The sequence below is a fragment of the Anopheles darlingi genome, chromosome 3 (assembly GCF_943734745.1).
Source record: "Anopheles darlingi chromosome 3, idAnoDarlMG_H_01, whole genome shotgun sequence".
In the NCBI taxonomy this organism is placed as follows: Eukaryota; Metazoa; Arthropoda; class Insecta; order Diptera; family Culicidae; genus Anopheles; species Anopheles darlingi.
Window position 1 is genome coordinate 6787571 of NC_064875.1, and position 18896 is coordinate 6806466.

Consider the following 18896-nt stretch of genomic DNA (forward strand, 5'->3'; position numbering starts at 1 on the left):
GGACGTAACAATCGAGTTGATTAATATTTACTTTCAGCTGCCCATCGGAATGACATGCAATCAGCGAGCAATCCGATGTAAATGTGGCTACTTCGATCACACATTCGAACGCCGGTGCCGACCTGTGCTGGAAACGTGGGGCGGGTTCCGGTTCGGATAAAAATAAAATTCATACCATAAGACCGTTCATGCCAACGCATTGCGCTTCCGCTTGCCCTTCGCGTACCGATACCGATTCCGCCGGGGGCGAAAGCCGGCGATCGCGCAACCGGGAAACCGGCGCCAACGGAACGGTAGATTTTCTTCTTTCTTCTACCACACGGCACTTTTTGGGACTTTTCACGGTCTAGTGTGGAGGGTAGGGGAGGGGAGGAACCGAGTATGGTACCGTTGGTTCTTTCTTCGCCCAGCGTGTGTGGTATGTGTGTGGTTTTTTCTTTCGAAAGTGGGAACGCGTACGCCACAACTACAGCGGCTGTGGTGTACCGAGTCCACCGAGCACGTGGCTGGCATTTCCGTGCTGGGATGTGCTCCCCATGAGCGGCTGCTGAGAGAATTGTTTCGAATTAGAAGGGAGCTAGAATGGAGCAAACCGTTCCGTTCTAGAGCTGGTTGAATCGGAAAACGGGAGAGAAGACAACACGTACGAGAACCGGTGTGCGATCGTATCCAATACCGATCACGATCAAGGCGCCTTATACAAAATAATTTTATAATTTTTTGTTTTTTTTTCATTAAATTTGTTATATTTATCAGTTCCATAAATCCTACTTAGTCCTATTTATTATTCTTTAAAAATAGTATTGAGGCCATCATCATTATCATATAAGCTGTGTTTAAGTATGTTTTATTGACACACAATTAAAAAGTACAAAATGAAACTAAATAGATTTGTTAAGGAAACAAATAGAGATAAAAAGAAGGAGTTAAAACATGCATAGAAGTGAATAATTCAAATGAAGAAAGAAAACCTATTTGATACTTTCCTTAATTCTTTAAGAATAATTAAAAATAAAATGGTCAATGAACTGGATAAACCATGGAAATGGCATAGTTTCGATGAAAAAGAATTAAAGAAATCTGAAAACTAAACGCCAGAATGAGCATAAAAAACTGCGTATAACCCCCAGAACGCTGATGCCAGTGCTGTATGGGCTCGGCGAACGTTGATGATGATGATGAGTCATCATCCTGCACGAAGATCAACAATCCTCCTCCACGATCGCATCTTTGCGCTCTCAAATCTCGCTCATCTCGCTCTCTCTCTCATCATGGCGCTCGGATCGGAAGATTTTCCGCCTGAGCATCAAACGCACGCGATTTGGAAAGTGCGGCGTTCCCTCTTCAACCAACGATTTCCTCCCATCCTGCTGTCCTGCTGCTGCTGGAGATGGAAAATGGGCCGCGAGTTTTCCACCCGAGAGCGTCGCTCTCGCGCACAACTCGCCGCATGCGGCGCAGCGAGCCCAATTTTTGAGTCCAATTTAACATGAACTAAAGCCCCTTCGAAGCCTCAGTCAACGTTTATACATCAAGCGAGGTTGGTGTCGTTTGCAAAGTAGCAGCAGCAGTAGCAGCAGCAGTAGCAGCAGCAACGCCAGGCGTGTTTTTGATTGCCGGTGGATTTCGTTGCTCTCGCTCACCAGAGTGCCACCAGCAGCTCAGCGCGGTCTACTCCGGTACGGGTGCGCAAAGAGGTTCCATTCCGCTCGTGGCCGTTGGATCGTACGGTTCGGTTTGGTTGCTGTCGTCGTCGTCGTCGTCGTCTGCGATTGTTGAGACGTGAACCCCTTGTTTCGTTGGTACCAAGAAGTCTTGTTAGTGCTGAACCGGCTAGTGACCTGCCTGCCTGTGTTTGTGTGTGATCGTGTTCACCTGTCCTGTCGCGTTCAGTGATCCTTTAAAAGTCTTTTCGTCGTTTAACACCAACAATAACAACAACTCCTTCATCATGAGAGAAATCGTCCATCTGCAGGCTGGCCAGTGCGGTAACCAGATCGGTGCTAAGGTAAGTTCCAAGTTTCCTAAGACTACTATCCGTCGTATCCGACGACGTCCGCCGTCCGCCGTCTGCTCGCGATGAGAGGAACACAGAAGCTGGAGCGTGGAATGATAAGATGTAATTGGCCGCTGGTCGAGTGCTGTTCTCGGGCCAATCTCTGCCAAAGACATTCGTTCGCCTTTGTGTGTTCGTTTGTGGGTCTAGTGGGCACGATCTGGACACGGGATGTGCATAGAACGATCTCCGGCCGATGCTCCGGGCATCCGGTCCGGTTCGGGTGGGGGTCATGTTCACGAAAGGCGAACTTATCTTTTGTGCTCGCCCCGGCCTGCCTTTATGCTCTGGGCGCGCCTCTTGGGGGTAGGGGATGTTGGTCAAGCAATTCGCTCTCTCTCCCTATCTGCCGCTTCCCCTACACGCCAGGGGCTTCGTGGCCAGCAGCCAGCGAATTGACGTACCCATTCTAATTAACGGCATTTGTTCGGCATGACTGACGCCATGACGGTCGGTGGCCAGTGGCCGGATGTGCGAACTCCCCGGGTGCTGGCGCACTCGATCGGTGGCTCGCGAGGATTCGCGAGGAATCAGCCAAGCGCTTCAGCCAAGAAGCCAAGAGCTCAACGAACGCTGCTGCTGCTGCGAGGCAGTCAGTGCAGCGACCTCAGCAGCCTGGAAAGCGGTAGCGTTGGTAACGCGAAACGCGCGATATGCCGAAGCGAATGCTGAAATGCGCGTGCTTATCAGCTCTAGCGTTCTTGCTTGCTGGCTTCTCTGCCCTCTGCGCCTTGGCCCACGTTCTGGAAACCAATGTTTATCAACGCGCCGGAAAGACGGAAGCAGATAGCGTTCCAAACTCGCCGACCGACAAGGCCGTGTGCGCTCTATGCTTTCCCATGCATCTCAGCATGACCACTGCTCGGCCGGGCAGGAATGGCTTGAGAGACCCCCTCCTGAGACCGATAAGACCGAGAACGGATTCGTCAGCATTCGTTGTTGTTGGTGGTTGCATGTGCTGCTCAAAATCCCGGGAAGGACCGTTGAATCACGCACCATTGCGCACTTTATCTCGCTGAGTAATGTGCCTCGAATGTTTGCACATGCCGGAATGGCCACCAACTGCCATTATTAGCCTGGCCAAGTGCAGTGCAATGTGATAAGCGCAGCCGATGTGACGGTACTGCTTGAATTCGCTTATCGGTCGCAGCTTTCGTTGCCAAATCGTAGCAAACGCGACAAATGCCCAAACAAATGTTGTGCAAATGTAAATGCCCCTGAGGGACCAGATGTGGTGCAACAACATGGCTTTGAAACTTGAGATCATCGCAATACACACACACACACACGGAGTGACTGACGATGTGCGGCCTGACTGACTGATGCTCCTGCTATCTGCTGCGTGACTGTCGTGAGATGCGTGAGAACAGCTCCCCGAAGGGTTGCTTTGGAAAAATGGATTCCTCCAACTTCAACTCCAACTCGCAAACTAAACTTGAGAGAAAAAACAACAATCCAAAAAAGCGCACAAAAAGGTGCGATCCCATTCGGTGTGCGATTGCGTGCAGACCGCGGAAGGTGTGAACGTTTGCGAGCAAAAAAAGCAAAAAAGATGAAGTAAAACAAAACACGCGTATCTCTGCTAGTTGCGTGCGGGGCGCCACGAATGGGGCGCATATTTTTTTTTTCCACCGAAAGATAGGAGACTGAGGACAAACGAACAAAAAAGAGAGTCCCCACCCCGCCGGTCACACAACCTTGACCCTTTCGCTGGCAACTTTTTTTTTGTTTTTTACCCACCAAAGAGTGCGTTGAGCGAGATCCATATTTTGAGGCCTTCATCAGCGAACCCCAAACCACATCATCATCGTCATGTGCGTGTGTGTGTGTGAGTGTGTGTGGAAAGCATGGCATACATGGATCTACTGGCTCTGGCGTGTGTGGCGTGGCATGCTCCAGATCCGCGAGTTTCGTGTGAATTGGAGGGATAGCAAAAGGAAACCAAAAACCGAAAAGACGCACATCGAGTGAGATCGCACGCACGCACACTGCCGAAAAGAAAACAGCGAAGATCAGCCACGACGGAGCCTTTCACCAATTTTTGCAAACCCCCCTTTTGCGTGCGAGAAGGTAGTGCAGCAGCCAGGTGAAATTAGATAACTTTCTTCGCGGTGTACCAGTGATTGCTGGGTGACACCCAAAACCGACATTAATGAAGGGCTCGATGGACCGCTGGGGATTGCACCCGAGTGCCGAGTGCCCTTTTTACGGATTAACCTTTCGCCTCCGTTGCAGCTACTTTCACTACTTTGGGGAGGGGCGTAAAAGGTCGCCCCAAAAATCAGGGAGGGGGATGATGTTCCATTAGCGAAGCTACCGATATCCATCACATCAGGTTCACATCACATGCGTGTGTGTGTGCGCGCTAATCGTGGCCATCTGGTTGACTGCTTCATCGACAGTCGAGAGGCATCTCACTTTGCGGAGAAGGCTCCCCCCCTGGCCTGGCCTGGCACTGTATTAGGTGCTGTCTGACCGATCGACAATTGGCACTCACTGCAAACTTGGAATGTTCTGATTACATAAGCTCGGCTTGGCGCCCTGGCCGCCAGCCTGCCCGTTCTGTTGATTGACAGTTTCGGAGTCGGCTAAGAGTTCGCCCAGGCCCCAGGTCCAACCAACCGGGTGGACCAGTTTTTGTTTCACCTGCTGCACCACACACAGACATCCAAATATGGATCGCTAATCACGTTAAACCGGTGGTCGGTCCACCGACCGGTGGTTGGTTGAGGTTGAGGTCAAGATGGTTCTCGATTTGGAAGGTTTTGTTGGTGCGGTATGCGCCCGCATACGATCGGGCCATTGATTGCCTTATGCTGCCGTTTTGCATTTGCAATCGGGTTCCCTTGAGGATTAGTTCACCTTTTAATGGTCTCTCCAGTCCGGTCTTCGGTCTGGACTTCAGAACAGACCGCCGCCGCCTGTCGGTGCTGTCAGAATAGTGGATAGAAGAATGGTTCGTGCGCGCCATGTTTGCCAAAAACCTCGTGCCGGCCATTTTATAGCCAAAGCCAAAGAGAGGCCTTCCTCGGTTATGGGCCGGCTACCGTAGGATTCCCGTGCAGGTTTCTTCCTCTTGTTGCTCCCAACGCCAACGCGAAAAGTCATTAAACTTTGGTACCAACGATTTTTTTCACGATTCGCACCGAGACCGATGGCCTTCCGCGGTTGCCGGGCTTGGGAAAATTAAATCAAACCCATCCATCCGGTTCAGCATGGACGATGGTTACGGCGTAGCGCTGGATGAAGCAGCCAGCCGGCCAGCCAGCCAGCCAGCCGGCCGGTCAGTGATGCCGTGTCGAATCGGTTATGAGATATTGGAACCATAGACCTTCCTCAGAGGCGACGGCAAAGGCAGTGGAAGAAAATTCTCCAGCCCCTTCGCTGCTTCGTCATAGCAGCTCCAGGCCTTAGCTGATGCATCATCTTCTTCTACGTTATGGAATTGATTGCCACGAGACGGCCAGAAGTCGGGGAAGGTCGGTGTCCAGGGGATCACCTCTAACCACAAATGAGCTGCGGTTTTTGGTCGACGACGCCACCTCGCCGACATCGGTGTGGCGTGCGATCATCACGGTTGGGTGATCTATTGGAGTCTTATCTAATAGCGGACTGCCAGTTCGTAGCATTCCGTTCTCCCGTGACACGAACATTGACTGATGGGAATGGAGTGCAGCTGCTGCTGATGAGGGGACGTGATGCGTGACACGACTACACGACTGATGAACGTCGCATGAGTGATTGGCTTGCTTATCGTCTTAGTCCTCGATCTCGATGGCGATTTAGCGGAAATAGTGATGAAATGGTGACATTATGACATCGATAAGAAGGAGAAGGAGAAAGTAGGAGACGATGTACTTTAGTTGTTGGTATAGGGAGCGGAAATGAGATGTAAGAATTAGAAATACCAGCAATTAGACTTCAGACTGTATAACACGTGCTGTAAATTAAGCAGTTCAAGCTATAAAGATTTTGGTGGCTTTAGATTCAGTTAGAAATGGCGAGGAACTCGAAAACTTTTGATAGCTGCCATTCAAGCCATTCGAATATGTTCTTTTGTTGATTATTCACACACATTTCCAGGAAAAACACATGCACACTTGCTGAGGTAAATTCAAAAAATTATCTATACGCTATGTAACGCATCACTAACTAATGCATAGGTAACTATGTCTTGTTAGTAGCTACGGTAGTGTTGGCCCTAGCAACCATAGCCTACTAACAACTTTTACGTGAAGTATTTAATCCAAAAACGAGGATTTTTGTAGCAATCGGAAGTTTTGATAAATTTCATCACGAATCTGATTATCTTTTGACTAAATCGATTCAACTTTATTCATCAGCGTAGTGTAATGAGCTTAACAAGTGTATTGAGCAATATTTAACACTTTTCTAGAATATCGTAAAGCATTGAAACCGTTTAAAGGAACACAAGACAAACGAGGTGTTCTCAAGAGGTTCTCGGTAAATACGGGTATCCCTTGCTCACGACAACGAACTCATGGAGTGTGAAACGAATTTGTACGCTTCGGGAGTCGCTTTTGGAGACAGTCGCTTCCGGCAGTCGAACATAATTGCTTTATAGACTCCCGCAGGGGAGAAGATTGAGGACCATGTACGAAATCATAGAGCTACTAGTAATTTGAAACAAAACGTTTATTGTTGATAATAAAGCAGCAGCAGCAGCAGCATGGCGGCATGGCGGCAGCAACAGCAGTAGCAACCAGATTGAATATCAACTCCACTCCCAAATAGATGCTCTTACCACGAAACACTAATTATCATCCAAAACCCTTCCAAGCTTCCCTCTACCCTACACGACGAATCACGAATGTTTGTTTACCGAAGCATCGCGATAGAACGGTTTAGAACCGCCACTGCGTCGTCGTCGTCGCGTTCTGGGGCGTTCTGGTTGCCTCCGTCACCGTCACGATAGGCGGTAGCTTCCCGGCGACGGCGATCAGCTTCCCCATCGGTCCACCCCACCCGTCCGCTAGGCCACAAGTAATTAACATCGATAATTATCTTCTTCACTCTGGCGCAACCTGACGGATGACGACCATTCTGCTGGTGCTGGCTGGTGGTCCGTGGTCCAGCTTCACGAGATTTCGGGACCATGCCGACCGACAGGCACTGTGCCTGTGTGTGGTTTTGGTCTTATTTTTGGAACCCGTCTTGGACCCGGAAAACTTTACAGCTCATGAAACTGACGCCACGAAGCTTGGCTTAGTCTTGGCGTGCGTGGTGCATTAGCGCGGCGTCGGCGGCGGTGGTGGCGTCTTGGCGTGGCGTAATTAGTGCAATCTGGCGTGTAGTCCGGTTCGATGCAGGCTCGCCCGTGAGACCGTGAGACCTGTGGCGAAGAGTCCGGACCCCTTTCGATGTGCGGTCATTGACCGGGGTGGGACAAAGGTGGGGCTGGCATTCGGGCTTCTTTGCATACGCGAACGTTCCAAACCCCCGGTGACAGCCCGAACGGTGATCGACAGTCGGCGGTTGACACTCACGCATGGTTTTGATAGGATGTGTGCGTCTCGCGACGCATGTCTTTACGCTGTCAGGAGTGATGCGCCCCCCCTTGGGTCCCGGTAGCCGAGGTTTGTTAATGCCCCAAGAAGCTAAATGGCTTCCAGCTGGACGAACGACGATTCGATCGTGCTACGATCGATGTGCGTGACGTGAATACGCGAGTGACGCGTCGTTGGGATGTGTCCTTGACGTGCCCGGGTGCCTGGGCGCCCGTCTGCTGGAAACGCAACGGAAACAGGCTTCAGATTACAAGCGATTCCCTCGCTAAGCGCCCCTCCTCTCCAAAGCGCAACAAACGCTAATTTAGCTATTTTACCTCTTCCCTTTATTCCATTTTGGCTCATCGAAGCAAATATGAAGCCCGAAACCGAGCTCCATGTCCGAGAGCCCTTGATTGGAGTTCCCACTCCCCGCAGCCAGGCAAGAAGACATTTGAGACAAATTTCGTCCGTAATCAGAGTACCTGGAACCACACAGGGAGGCTAGGGAACAATGTTCGCTACGTTCGCTACGGTGGACAATTATTTATGCTAGACCGCTGGTGACACATAAGAACACGCGGAGTCGGTCTTTTAGTTTCTGGGTTTTTTTTTTCTTTTTGTCTTGTGGAATGATATTTGCTTCTCCATCATACCGTGACGATCTGACGACTGTTGGCGGCTTATATTAGTATCGGGAGCTCACGCGATGTTGAAGGGGGGGGGGGGGGGGGGGAGGTAATAATAATTGGCGTAGCACAAAGCTGAAGGAGGTTCTTCGCTTTGAGTCTTTTGTTTTCATTGAACCGCACAAAGGTGTGTTAGGTTTTTTTTTTCGGGAGACGATTGGCTTCTTAATTTGACACAAGAGGACAAGCGCGAGCTTCCAAAGGCGATCGGCGAGCACCGGCAATTCCAAGAACCTGTTACGATTGCACCTCGTTACCTTGAGGTGGCACTTGGCGCTCCAAGGAGTGGAGAATGTGTCTTGAGGTTTTCCGAAAATAGATCCACCACCGTCGCCCCGGGGAGTGCCAAGGGAGTAATGTGGTCCACAGGGTCCTCTTCTCCTTCCCAAAGACTCGCAAAGACGTTGCGAACTGTGCGCCTTCTAGGATGCCCGAATGCACTCCGTACCTAAGGAACACCAGCGAGTTTCGTTCTAAATCTTCTAAATTTAACTCCCGAACGCGGTTTGTCGCGAAACATCATCGCGATGCACCGTGCTCGGAGCCGGGAAGTCGTTGTCGTTTCGCAGCCACTAAACACTTCCAAAAATGTCGCCGCCACGCTGCGTCGCGCCGGGCTCCTTTGAACCTCGGTTTTTGGTTAGAATTGTGGGGTTCGCGAGTGTCGAGCGAGCTGCACCGGGAGCTACGCGTGACACATTTGTTGGTACCTCGAGACTACCGACGAAGACCTCATCAGGCAGGCAGCTAAAAATATACGCCACTGATCCCTCTCCCCACGCTGCTGGATGAGGTTCGTTTGGGGCGTTTGCCGCGGTGACAGTTCCGAGAACTTGTGTTCCAAGTGGAGCTAATTGCTGGCGTGCCGCATCGTGTCAGCACCGGTCCCCGTGCCTTAGTCGCCTTGTGCGACGACGAATCAGAAGTCCTTAATTTAATTTGATACAATTAATTAAACTTTCGGCCCCTCCGACCCTCCTTTCTCGGTCGTCTCTGACATCAGAGCGTCTGATGCGCCTGGGGGGGCATCATCCGATGTCCGGGAGCTGCTGCTACCCGTGGTCCGTTGTCTTATCGTCTCGCTGATTGGGAGCGAGCACCGTGCGCCGTGAATTTCATCTTCAAGTCAAGCTTATCGGGGTCAGACCAGCGGGGGGGGAGAGCCGGTGTGGTGAAGATTCGCGAAAGTACCAAGAGCAGCAGTAGGCAGGCAGTAAAAAGTCGTGTTCCACTGTTGAAGCATAACGATTTGTTCGAGATTGGAAGCCCATTAACCGGGCCCGAGGGTGCCGGGAGAAATGTGTAAACATGCGCCGGCATGAAATATGGTGCGATCTCATTCACTTCACCTCGAACTCGATTCGATCGCGATCTGGTGCGGTGCAGATAGCATGCAGATGAACGAATGAGAATTTGGGACGCACTATGTTCTGGCAGCCTTTTTTTAAGTAGTAGCGTAATGTTTTTTGACGAACAAAAGATATTTAAAATAGTTTAGTTTGATAGAAACATGAACTGTCATTAATTCGAAACTTTTTCTTTCGTTCTTTCCAGGTAAGATGAAGTGGCTCGAGGCTTTCTACCTTACATGTTTGTGAGATACTTCTTAGATTGGTATTGTATTAAACATTTAAATTTTTAACACTACAACAACATACTAAAGCCTCACACAACAACAGTATTTACGGTATTTGGCTTCGGTTGTTATGCGCTCGGTTATCAGGCGATCGTGACCTGCGCAAAAAGCTGCCAATAGACTATCAAATACTCTTCCAAAACGCCCCAGAGATGAACTGAGGACGAAAATTGGAATAATTTTCTAGAACCATCATTGACTCATCCATGAAATACGAAAACGATGTTTTTTTGCTACCAACCAACATGACACGTTATTGTGAGAAGTAAATGATAAGAGCTTCCTCCAATCACGAGAGCAGTGACCTGGGACCCTGGCCAGTGTTTGGACTGTTCGTGTCTTGTCGCTTGTTGCTTTTTTGTTTTCGTGGATCATGCATCACTTGCAACGTGTCAAGAACCTCCATTTCGTTAATCGATCGATGTACGATTGCATGGAGAACACGAACCGCCGGACGAACTCCACGATTTCGCGCATTCATTGTGCTCGCGATGTGCAGCACCTGTGCAAAGTGGCACTAGAGGGGCCACTAGAGCGGAGGACGCTGAGCGTGAGCTGCTGCTCGTGCTTATTACCTCTTTCACTCGATCACGTTGATTGCAATCCCTTGAGCCATCCCGACCGTAACATAACTCACTGCTGGCGCACCGCACCGCATTACGGGTACTCGGGATGGCGCACTTAATCCATCCGGCTTTCAAGTGCTAATGCCGCGCTGCCGAGATTGGCCCCCGGAGCAGCAGCACCAGGAGCCAGCCCATCAAAGAAAGTTCATGCCTCGCGGTCGGCCGCATGGCGGTGATGGCGTGACGATGAAAATGCGAAAAATTTATCTGCCAGCATTAATCAGCCAAGCCACCCGGGAGGAGGAGGAGGACGGGAGGAGGAGACGATGTGTGCGGGTGTGCAAGCATTAATGGAAGCGAGCGGTCTGGTCTGGAGCCGGCGGAGTCAAGCCGGCTTGGGGTTAAGCATGACTGATTAAGATTTCTATATCGACGGCATAGCTTTAGCCTTCGCTTCTGCTCTTTCATCTTCTCCGTGGATCAAACCATCGTGGATCTACTTCTACTCCTTCTTTCCTCTCCTTTCTTCTGCTTTTTACACTGTCTTCTATTTCCTACGATCTCTCGTCTCTCTACGGATCCGACTACTGTCAAATCAGTTTAAACCGTTCGTCATCATTTTTGATCTCGGCCCCGGGAACGACTTGGAACAAAGCGTACCGCGAATGGAAATGCAAATGCCGGCGTGGCTCATGCTTTCAAGGGTTTGCGCCACAGAACCAGTTCTAAGCAGTGACATTTGATACTCCTCGAAGCACACAAACACACACACATACACGGCAATCTGTCAGCAAAACGCGTTGCATCGGACCGACTCTAAGCGGTTGAAGTTTAGTTTTCGAAAAGACGAAAAGGGAAAGTTAGAGTCGGCGAACTGGCGAAGAAGGAGGAGGATGAAAGGGGTGCTTAGCTTCCGGTTGGTGCCATCTAATTTCCAACTTTTCTCACGATGCACGAGTCTCAGATCGGCTCAAATTAAATACACACAAAAAAGAGAGAGAAAACATAAAACATCGAGCATCGAGATGATCTCCGTGATTAGTTATTTGGCCATTGGCCCAACCAAAAATGACACTGAGCCCCACTGGCACTCAAAAAGGCGAAAAAGGTAAAGAAAAAAGCATTCAGCAAACGCACGATCACCAGCGTCGATCGATGCGCAGATTGGCGAAACTCGCGAAACTCGCGAAACGCAGCGAAATGCGGCAGGTAATTGCGGCCACCATCACCGAGCTTTTCCAAACGGAAGGAAAACTGCCAATCGCTCCTTCGCTTCGTTCGCTTTACACTCTCTGCGATGCTGCGTCTCTAACGGGAAAGTGTTCCGGTGTCACGGCCACGAAAAGAGAGACGAAGAGACAGAGACAGAGAGAGAGAGAGTAATCCGAAATTTCGCCAAGCTATCGATCGATGCCACGTGGCCACGACGTTACCTTTGCCAATTTTTGCAAATCGATAAAACTGCGAATCGATTTTCCGGATGCCACCGTCAGTAGCGCGGTTGGCTGGCTCTCCGATCCACCACTATAGCTCTAGCGATCGACCGCCCGCCACGAGTCACGAGTCACGATGGAGGTTAATTGTCGTTTCGTGATTCCGTTTCGCATGCGCGATCGCCGGCTGATTGAATGGGCTAGTCTCGAGGTTTGGTCTTTTGGTTGCGAGGCGCGGAGAGCCTGCAGAAGCCAACGAGACACCGGGAACGACCAGAAGAGGCTGATGAGTATATGATCTGTGACAGGCAGTCAGCCAGCCAGCCATTCCGGTAGGCAGGTACTTCCGGAGGTGATTTATTGGACGAGATACAGGCAGAGGCAGAGACAGAGAGTTGGACAGAGAGTTTGGCCCCCGACGGATTGTTTGCCTCGCTGGGAATTGGATCCACCAAATGAAGCTTCCCCCGAGCCCGAGGGACTCGGCAACAGTTGACACAGTTTGGTGCAAAAATCAGCAAATTGGACTTGGTTGGAATTGGAAACGACGGCGGTCCACGCCCGTCGTCTCGGATGTCGACCTCCCCTGATCCGCTGAACTGATTCCGCTTGGAGTCCGATGAACTGCGACCACCACCTTGGCGTTTTGACATCCAGCAAGTCAAAGCCCAACAAGACAATGAAACAAAACTGGCAAAACAGAAAAGATGAAGGGGGTCTCGGTGGTATGGTCCCACAGATACATCTCCCTCCCCCTCTGAGGAGCTTTGTGGAAGGGTCGTCAAAAAAGGGGGTCACCGGTGGGAGCTTGGTTTCGACGAAATTCACAATTCGCATTGGCAACGGTTTTCGCCGTGCGGATACGGATTTGCTACCGATCGCAATTCGACATCAGCCCGTCGATGTCGATTGTGCCACTCCTGGCAATCGAGTTCAAGTAGTTGCCCCTCCCGTGCTCGAGCCACGAGCCACTTGAATGTACCACCGAGAGATTAGAGAGAAATGGCAAAAGAAGGTGACGGAAATGGTGTTGCTGGAACAAGGCGAATTCGATGTGGAATCGCCCCCGATTCCAGCCGTTGCTTTTGAAATTGGCAATAAGCCAGACCAGGTGGAACGGGTGAGCTCGATCCCCCTGGCGATCGGCGCCTTCACATACCAGCAGCGAGTGGCCGGCCACACCGTAACTATGGATGCAAGTACCATCAGATCGTCCCCGGCCCCCGCCGCCCAGAGAGATCAGCGAGCGTATCGAAAAATGAAGGAAAACCCACATGATTAAACCGATGGCGAGGCTTTGAAACCAATTTCTTCCGGCGCAACAGCACTGTGCACCAGTTAATTACTTGAGCTAATTGCTGACTTGGGTGTTCGCCGTTGCGCCGAAGTGTGAAGATGCGGGCAGCGGTTAGTAATCACCGCAGCGAATTTGGGTTACGCTATTAACGGTTGTAATTATGATGATCGTAGACGTAGAGCTACAGGATTGGAGGCTGGACATGTAGGATCCCGAACCCGATCCGAAGGACCAGTGGCCAGTGGCCGGTGTGAACAGCTGCTAGTTTGACACTTGCTTCCCGGCCGACAGTTTAGTGTGGAGGTGAGAGTTCCCATTGATGCTGCTGCTGGTGCTGCAGGTGAGGGATGACCAAATCGAATCGACTTACTAACCGACTACCGTTAGAACTGATTCAATGAGCGCATATGATGCCTGGATACAGTTAAGCATCACACACACCATAACCTAACAGGTTTTCGCTTTCGCCTCATTGATTTCTTTCCCGACGACTGATTACCGAATTCCTCACAGGAGGCAGCTGAATTGATTCGAGTAATGAATTCCAATCGAGAGAAATGTGAAACCTCTATAGCGGTTGTTCAAACGCTTGTTGACATGTCGTCGCGCTAAGGGAGATATTCCATTTCCAACGCACACAGCAAAACACACGAGCGTCACGAGCCGGTGCCCAGCAGCGGTCGTCGGAATTTTTCCACCGCATTTGCAATTGTTATTTACGGGTCCAACATTTCGGTGCAAGATGACATTGAATTTGTTAATTGAGAAACGGTACCAAAAACATATGAAAGCTGTCGGCCATAATCCGCGTGGTTTTATCACCTCACACACATGCCACATAACCCTCACTTTTCACTCAATTTAGTCTGCTGGACCAAGAGTTTCCCGATTAGACCGTTTCACGTTGACCGAGCCCCCGCGGAATGCTTTCCAAAACGGAAAGTATGCGTGACTATGAGGCTAGGGGTGGAGGTTTTCGTAAAATCCAATAAAAATCACATCAAGATAATGACGCAGTGTGTGTATGGAGCACCTGCAGCAGGTGCCTTTGTCAACCTCATTTCCTCCTTCATCAATTCTTCAATTCAATTTGCTTGCGAGTGGGGTTGGTGGTGGCGCAACCCGAAAAAGACAAATGTCTAGGATGCAATTAATTTAGGAAACTGGCCTCCCTTTACCGTTAGGTTGCACAATTTTTCATTGGAGAGAATGTCTTCCACTGTTTTGCTTTGTCGCTTCCTATTCCATCTCGTGCTTGCGCCTTCACTCATTAGACTGCATGACGTGACGTGACCGTTGTCGTCGTCTTTCTGGATCTCTCTGGACGTTTCTGGACGGGTGTCCCCGATTTATGTGCCAGCCAGGTGACGTTCGTTGTTTTCCGGTACGATCGTGATCATGAATGGCGCACAGAGGGGCTAGAGATTGATGGCGCAGTCCAGTCCGGTTCCGAGGGCAGGAAACGGAAATCAAACAAAAAAATTAACCTGCACCAGATTTAGGCAGCAACCACACGATCAGATGGACAGGTCAGGTCTGTTTTTTTTTGGTTACAGACATACGCGTTGCTTCCGTGAAAGCGCCAAGTGGCACGGGATATTGTGATGTTCTTATGCTCCGATTCCGGGGACACGGGAGGACTCCCGCTATGTAACAGTGCGGCAGTTGAAGCTCTTTAAATGACACACATTACACTAATTGTGAGCCATTCGTTCCCTGCTACACTAGGTCCAGTGGAATAGCGTGTCGCTCTACATATCACTGGGGGAAGATGCTCTCTCTCTCTCTCTGGCGAAGAAGCGCAGCCTTTTTTTTATGTGTTCGTAATGAAACAATCTCACCTGCTTCTTGTTTGTTTCTTCAGCAAATTACGGTTGAAGCGATTACATTAACCATCATCAAGCCTTCTCCTTCTGCAGCACAGCAGCAGCAACAGCATAAGAGTGCCCATCTCTGAAACGGCACGGTGCGAGATCGTGTCGTGATCGTACGCCAGCATCAGCGAGGGAGTCGTTACGCTTTGTTTATGATTATGTTCGTGCTCGAAAAGGGGGGGGGGGGGGGGGGGATGGTTTTTGGGCACGACATCGGTCATTTGACACGCCGTAGCACACACACACACACACACACACACACACACACACACACACACGCGATAGCAATCAGCTTGGACTTGGTTGCTGCGTTGCGCATACTGCAGCCCGGCGAGAGGTGTGAAAGGCGATTAAGGTTCGTTTTACAGTTTTTGCGCGGGGCCACAAATGATCCATTTTGCCCGGATAAGGGTAATTGGAACTTAACGAGAGGATCGTTTTGGACATGGTGTGCGCGTGCGCGTGTGTGTGTGTGCGATACTTTTTGATAACTTTTCTCCAGCAGCAGCAACCGGATCGCGATCGTCTCCATGTATGGTTGAGGTTGACCGATAGTAATTGGCTCGGGCTTTCGACAAATTGTGCCCATTGTGGACGATTGCTCAATTAATTGTAATAATTCGCTGGCGTGCTGGCTGGCTGGCAGGCTTGTGGAATGACTTCTTTTTTTAAATTTAATGTCTGATCAGGCTACGGACCGTTTCGTGTCACGCGGATGACTAATCGCGACGAGATGGTTTCGCGAAACATTTGTATTAATCATTCTCGAGCGCACCGAAAGCGGAGTGCGTGCGCGCCGCGTGAGCTAATTGTCGTTCTGTCGCCGTCAACTGCGAATATGTCAGGCCAATGCGGGAGGGAGACCTCCACAACAATGCCCTCCGATGGTCCAGTCTCCAGTCTCAGACGTCGGCTCATGCTCGGGAGCGGAGAAAGAAAGAAGGTGGAGGCAGCACCGAAAGCATCATCGCGTTGGTCTCGTTCTTGTCGTTCCGCGACGGCGTCAAATTCCAATCCGCGACGGCGTCTACCATTCATCCCGCGATGGCAGAAGTTGATGAGTAGTAGCACCAGGGACCGGCAGAAGGAACAATAAGCATTGTGGCCGGGTGGCCCCCGAAGTGCGGGTGTTGATGATCGTTCCGAAGACGACGGAGATCGCATTTCCAACCCAGACACATTCATTCTTGCCAACAAGCTTCATCTTGTCAGCACCATCGTCGTCGTCGTCGTCGTCGTCGTCATTCTTTTGTGTTCCAGTGGAGTGAGAGAGGAAGCCAAGATGCCAAGACAACGAACCAAGAGACCAGCGAAAGTGCTTCATGTTGTGCTTGTTTGGCAGAATATTGCATAGAGTCTAGAGTGGAGGGGAGCCACATGTCGAATTGAAACACAATATGCCACCGCTCTGCATATTGACTCCCCAACCCCACCCCTAGGAGCGAACGCATGGCAGCTGGTGCACGGTTTGGTTTCGTGTTGGAGAGGATGAGAATGCGTTCCAGCCGATCTGTGTTGGTGCTGGATATGCGCGAAACGGGTTCATGGGAGTTCTTGATGCTGTGATTGACCTCTACAATGTTGCAGCTCTCCCTGTTTTTCGCTCGTTCTTTCATCGATCTGCAACGCGATGAACGAGATCGAGATGCAATGTTTTCCGTGGACGAAGTTTTCCGACTAAAAAAGTAACGTTTCAAAACCGACGCGATGCTGCACGATTAATGGATCTCTCCATTTAACGAATGATTAGTGGTTCGCATTTCCGCGTTTGGTCGCGTGACTTCGCGTGGTTCTGCTTCACGCACAAACCAGCAGCATAGCGCTCCCGAGCATAGCGCTCCCGAGCATAGCGCTTCCATGTTGCAGTCCGTTCGGCACCGCGAGGCTATAAATTATGCTCGCGAGCTAAAAATACGAATATGAGACACCGTACCCGGCAAAAGGAACGGCAGCGGCAAACACTCATGCGGCTCATGCTAAACTATGAGCAATGCATGCATGGACCACCAAAAACCACCAAAACCAAACTGCGGTGTTCCGTTGCAGTGCTGCTGCTGCATTTTCGGGTGACACAACAACTGCAGGAGTGAGGGGACAGGACTGCGTTGACGGGACAGGAGGCTGAAGATGCTGAAAATAGGAATATCCCGGCCCGTGTCAGCCTGTCGTCTGTCAAGATGGCGATGGCGATGTTGGAAGATAAATTATGTTTCTCTGCCTGGTGCTTAAGGGTGCACGGTGCACGGAATGACCTGGTACCGTGGAGTGACGTGAAGGTGAATGGCCGCCTGCATGCGTCACCTCCTGGGAGTGTGCCGCGAAGGGGGATGTCATCTGTTCGAATTGAGTGTAAAAAAATCCTTCCGGAAGGGGATCTGATGCTCGTTGATTCCATCTGGTTCCAGGTATTGGTTCCCCAATTAATGGCCCTTCACGCACCTCGGTAATCATGCATTCAGTTCATAATCCCGTGACCAAGTCTACTCATGATTAGGCATACTGTCACGTTCATGTCTGGGCCCCTCTTCTTCTTCTTCATCAAAGGGCAAGGGTAAGACAATAGAAGTTAGACGCTTGGCTCACGGACGGTACTCAGACAATGCTTCGACAGCACTTGAAGGCATCAATGTTTTCGTTGTAAATTGTCGCATTGACACACTTCTCGGCCCCTCTCTCAACACCATGCTTGAATACCAACTATCTAAACGCTTTGCCTAAGTACAATCCCAATCGGAAGTGACGATTCTTGGTGGTGACGGTCACAACTGTTCGGGTGGCCACAATTTGGCAACACACCGTCGAAGGTTCGTTGTCCCTCTTTGGCGTTCCGGCTAACGAATTATGCTGCCCAGATGCAACACCGAAATTCTTTACCAGATCCACGCACCGATGGTTTGCTGGAGAAAAAGGGGAAGGAGAAGAAGGAGGTTCGGGATTCGGGTTTACGATGGACTCATTTCTCATTTTTCTTGGTCTGGAGCCCCTGGCCCTGGCTGTGCGAAGGTAGTGGAACGGTATTTCGGGTGAGAGGAGGGTAGTATATTGTTCCACGAAACCGGAACCATACATGGAACTGTAAATTATTTGGCCACGCTTCGATAGTCGGAACGCTTGCGTGTATTGTTTTTTTTACTGCCACCACTGGAGACCAGTGCGCTTCATACTACATGATGTGCTGACCGGCGGCACTAGCGGTCGATCTCTTTTTATAAAAACGTTCCACATGAGCGTCGTCGACCAGGCGGCCAGGGATTAGATGTGCTATCGGTATGGACCTGGTTTTTATTACTTCTGGACAATGTCTACCGTCGGTCGCCAGTAGTGCCTGGGCATGGGCCTTTGATGAGTGCGGGAGAATTTTCTTTCGTGGAAGATGCTGTAGTTGGTAAGAATCTTTATACAACTTCAAATGAAATGATCTGGAAAGCGTTCGTATTGCTCGTTTTGTCTTCTTACAATAGAGCGACCAGTGTCAAGTTACACTTCCCTAGAGCTACGAGAATGTGAGAAAACGGTTGTTCTTCCACTTGATCAACCTCCGAACTCCCCCGTTGCGGTGTGATTTTGACGATCTGGCAAGGCGCCCGCACGACGCACAGGAAATGCCTAATGAATGCGTGGCGCGAGAATGTTACATTCGTTTTTAATTAGACCGTCTTCGCATCGGCGTGGCGGCGTCTTGGAAGCTGCCACCGCTGCCAAGACCCTTCAATTCTTGTTGGACCCAAAAAAGGGCCATCAAGTGGACGAGTTAGAGTTATCTCATCTCTCGTCTAACACATCGTCAGCCAGCACCTCGTGATTTTGGGCAATCTTTTACCCTACCAATTGAGTTGTT

General features: G+C 50.3%; 1 protein-coding gene across 1 annotated transcript in view; it reads left to right on the plus strand.

Annotated features, from left to right (window-relative positions):
* The first annotated feature begins 1575 nt into the window (after positions 1-1575).
* The window catches only part of LOC125953980 (tubulin beta-3 chain), a 21921-nt gene continuing 4600 nt past the window's right edge, over positions 1576-18896 (plus strand). The window contains exon 1 of the mRNA XM_049683897.1: positions 1576-2008. Coding sequence (XP_049539854.1) covers positions 1952-2008 — 57 coding nt within the window. The 5' untranslated portion in view covers positions 1576-1951. The remainder of the gene's footprint in view (positions 2009-18896) is intronic.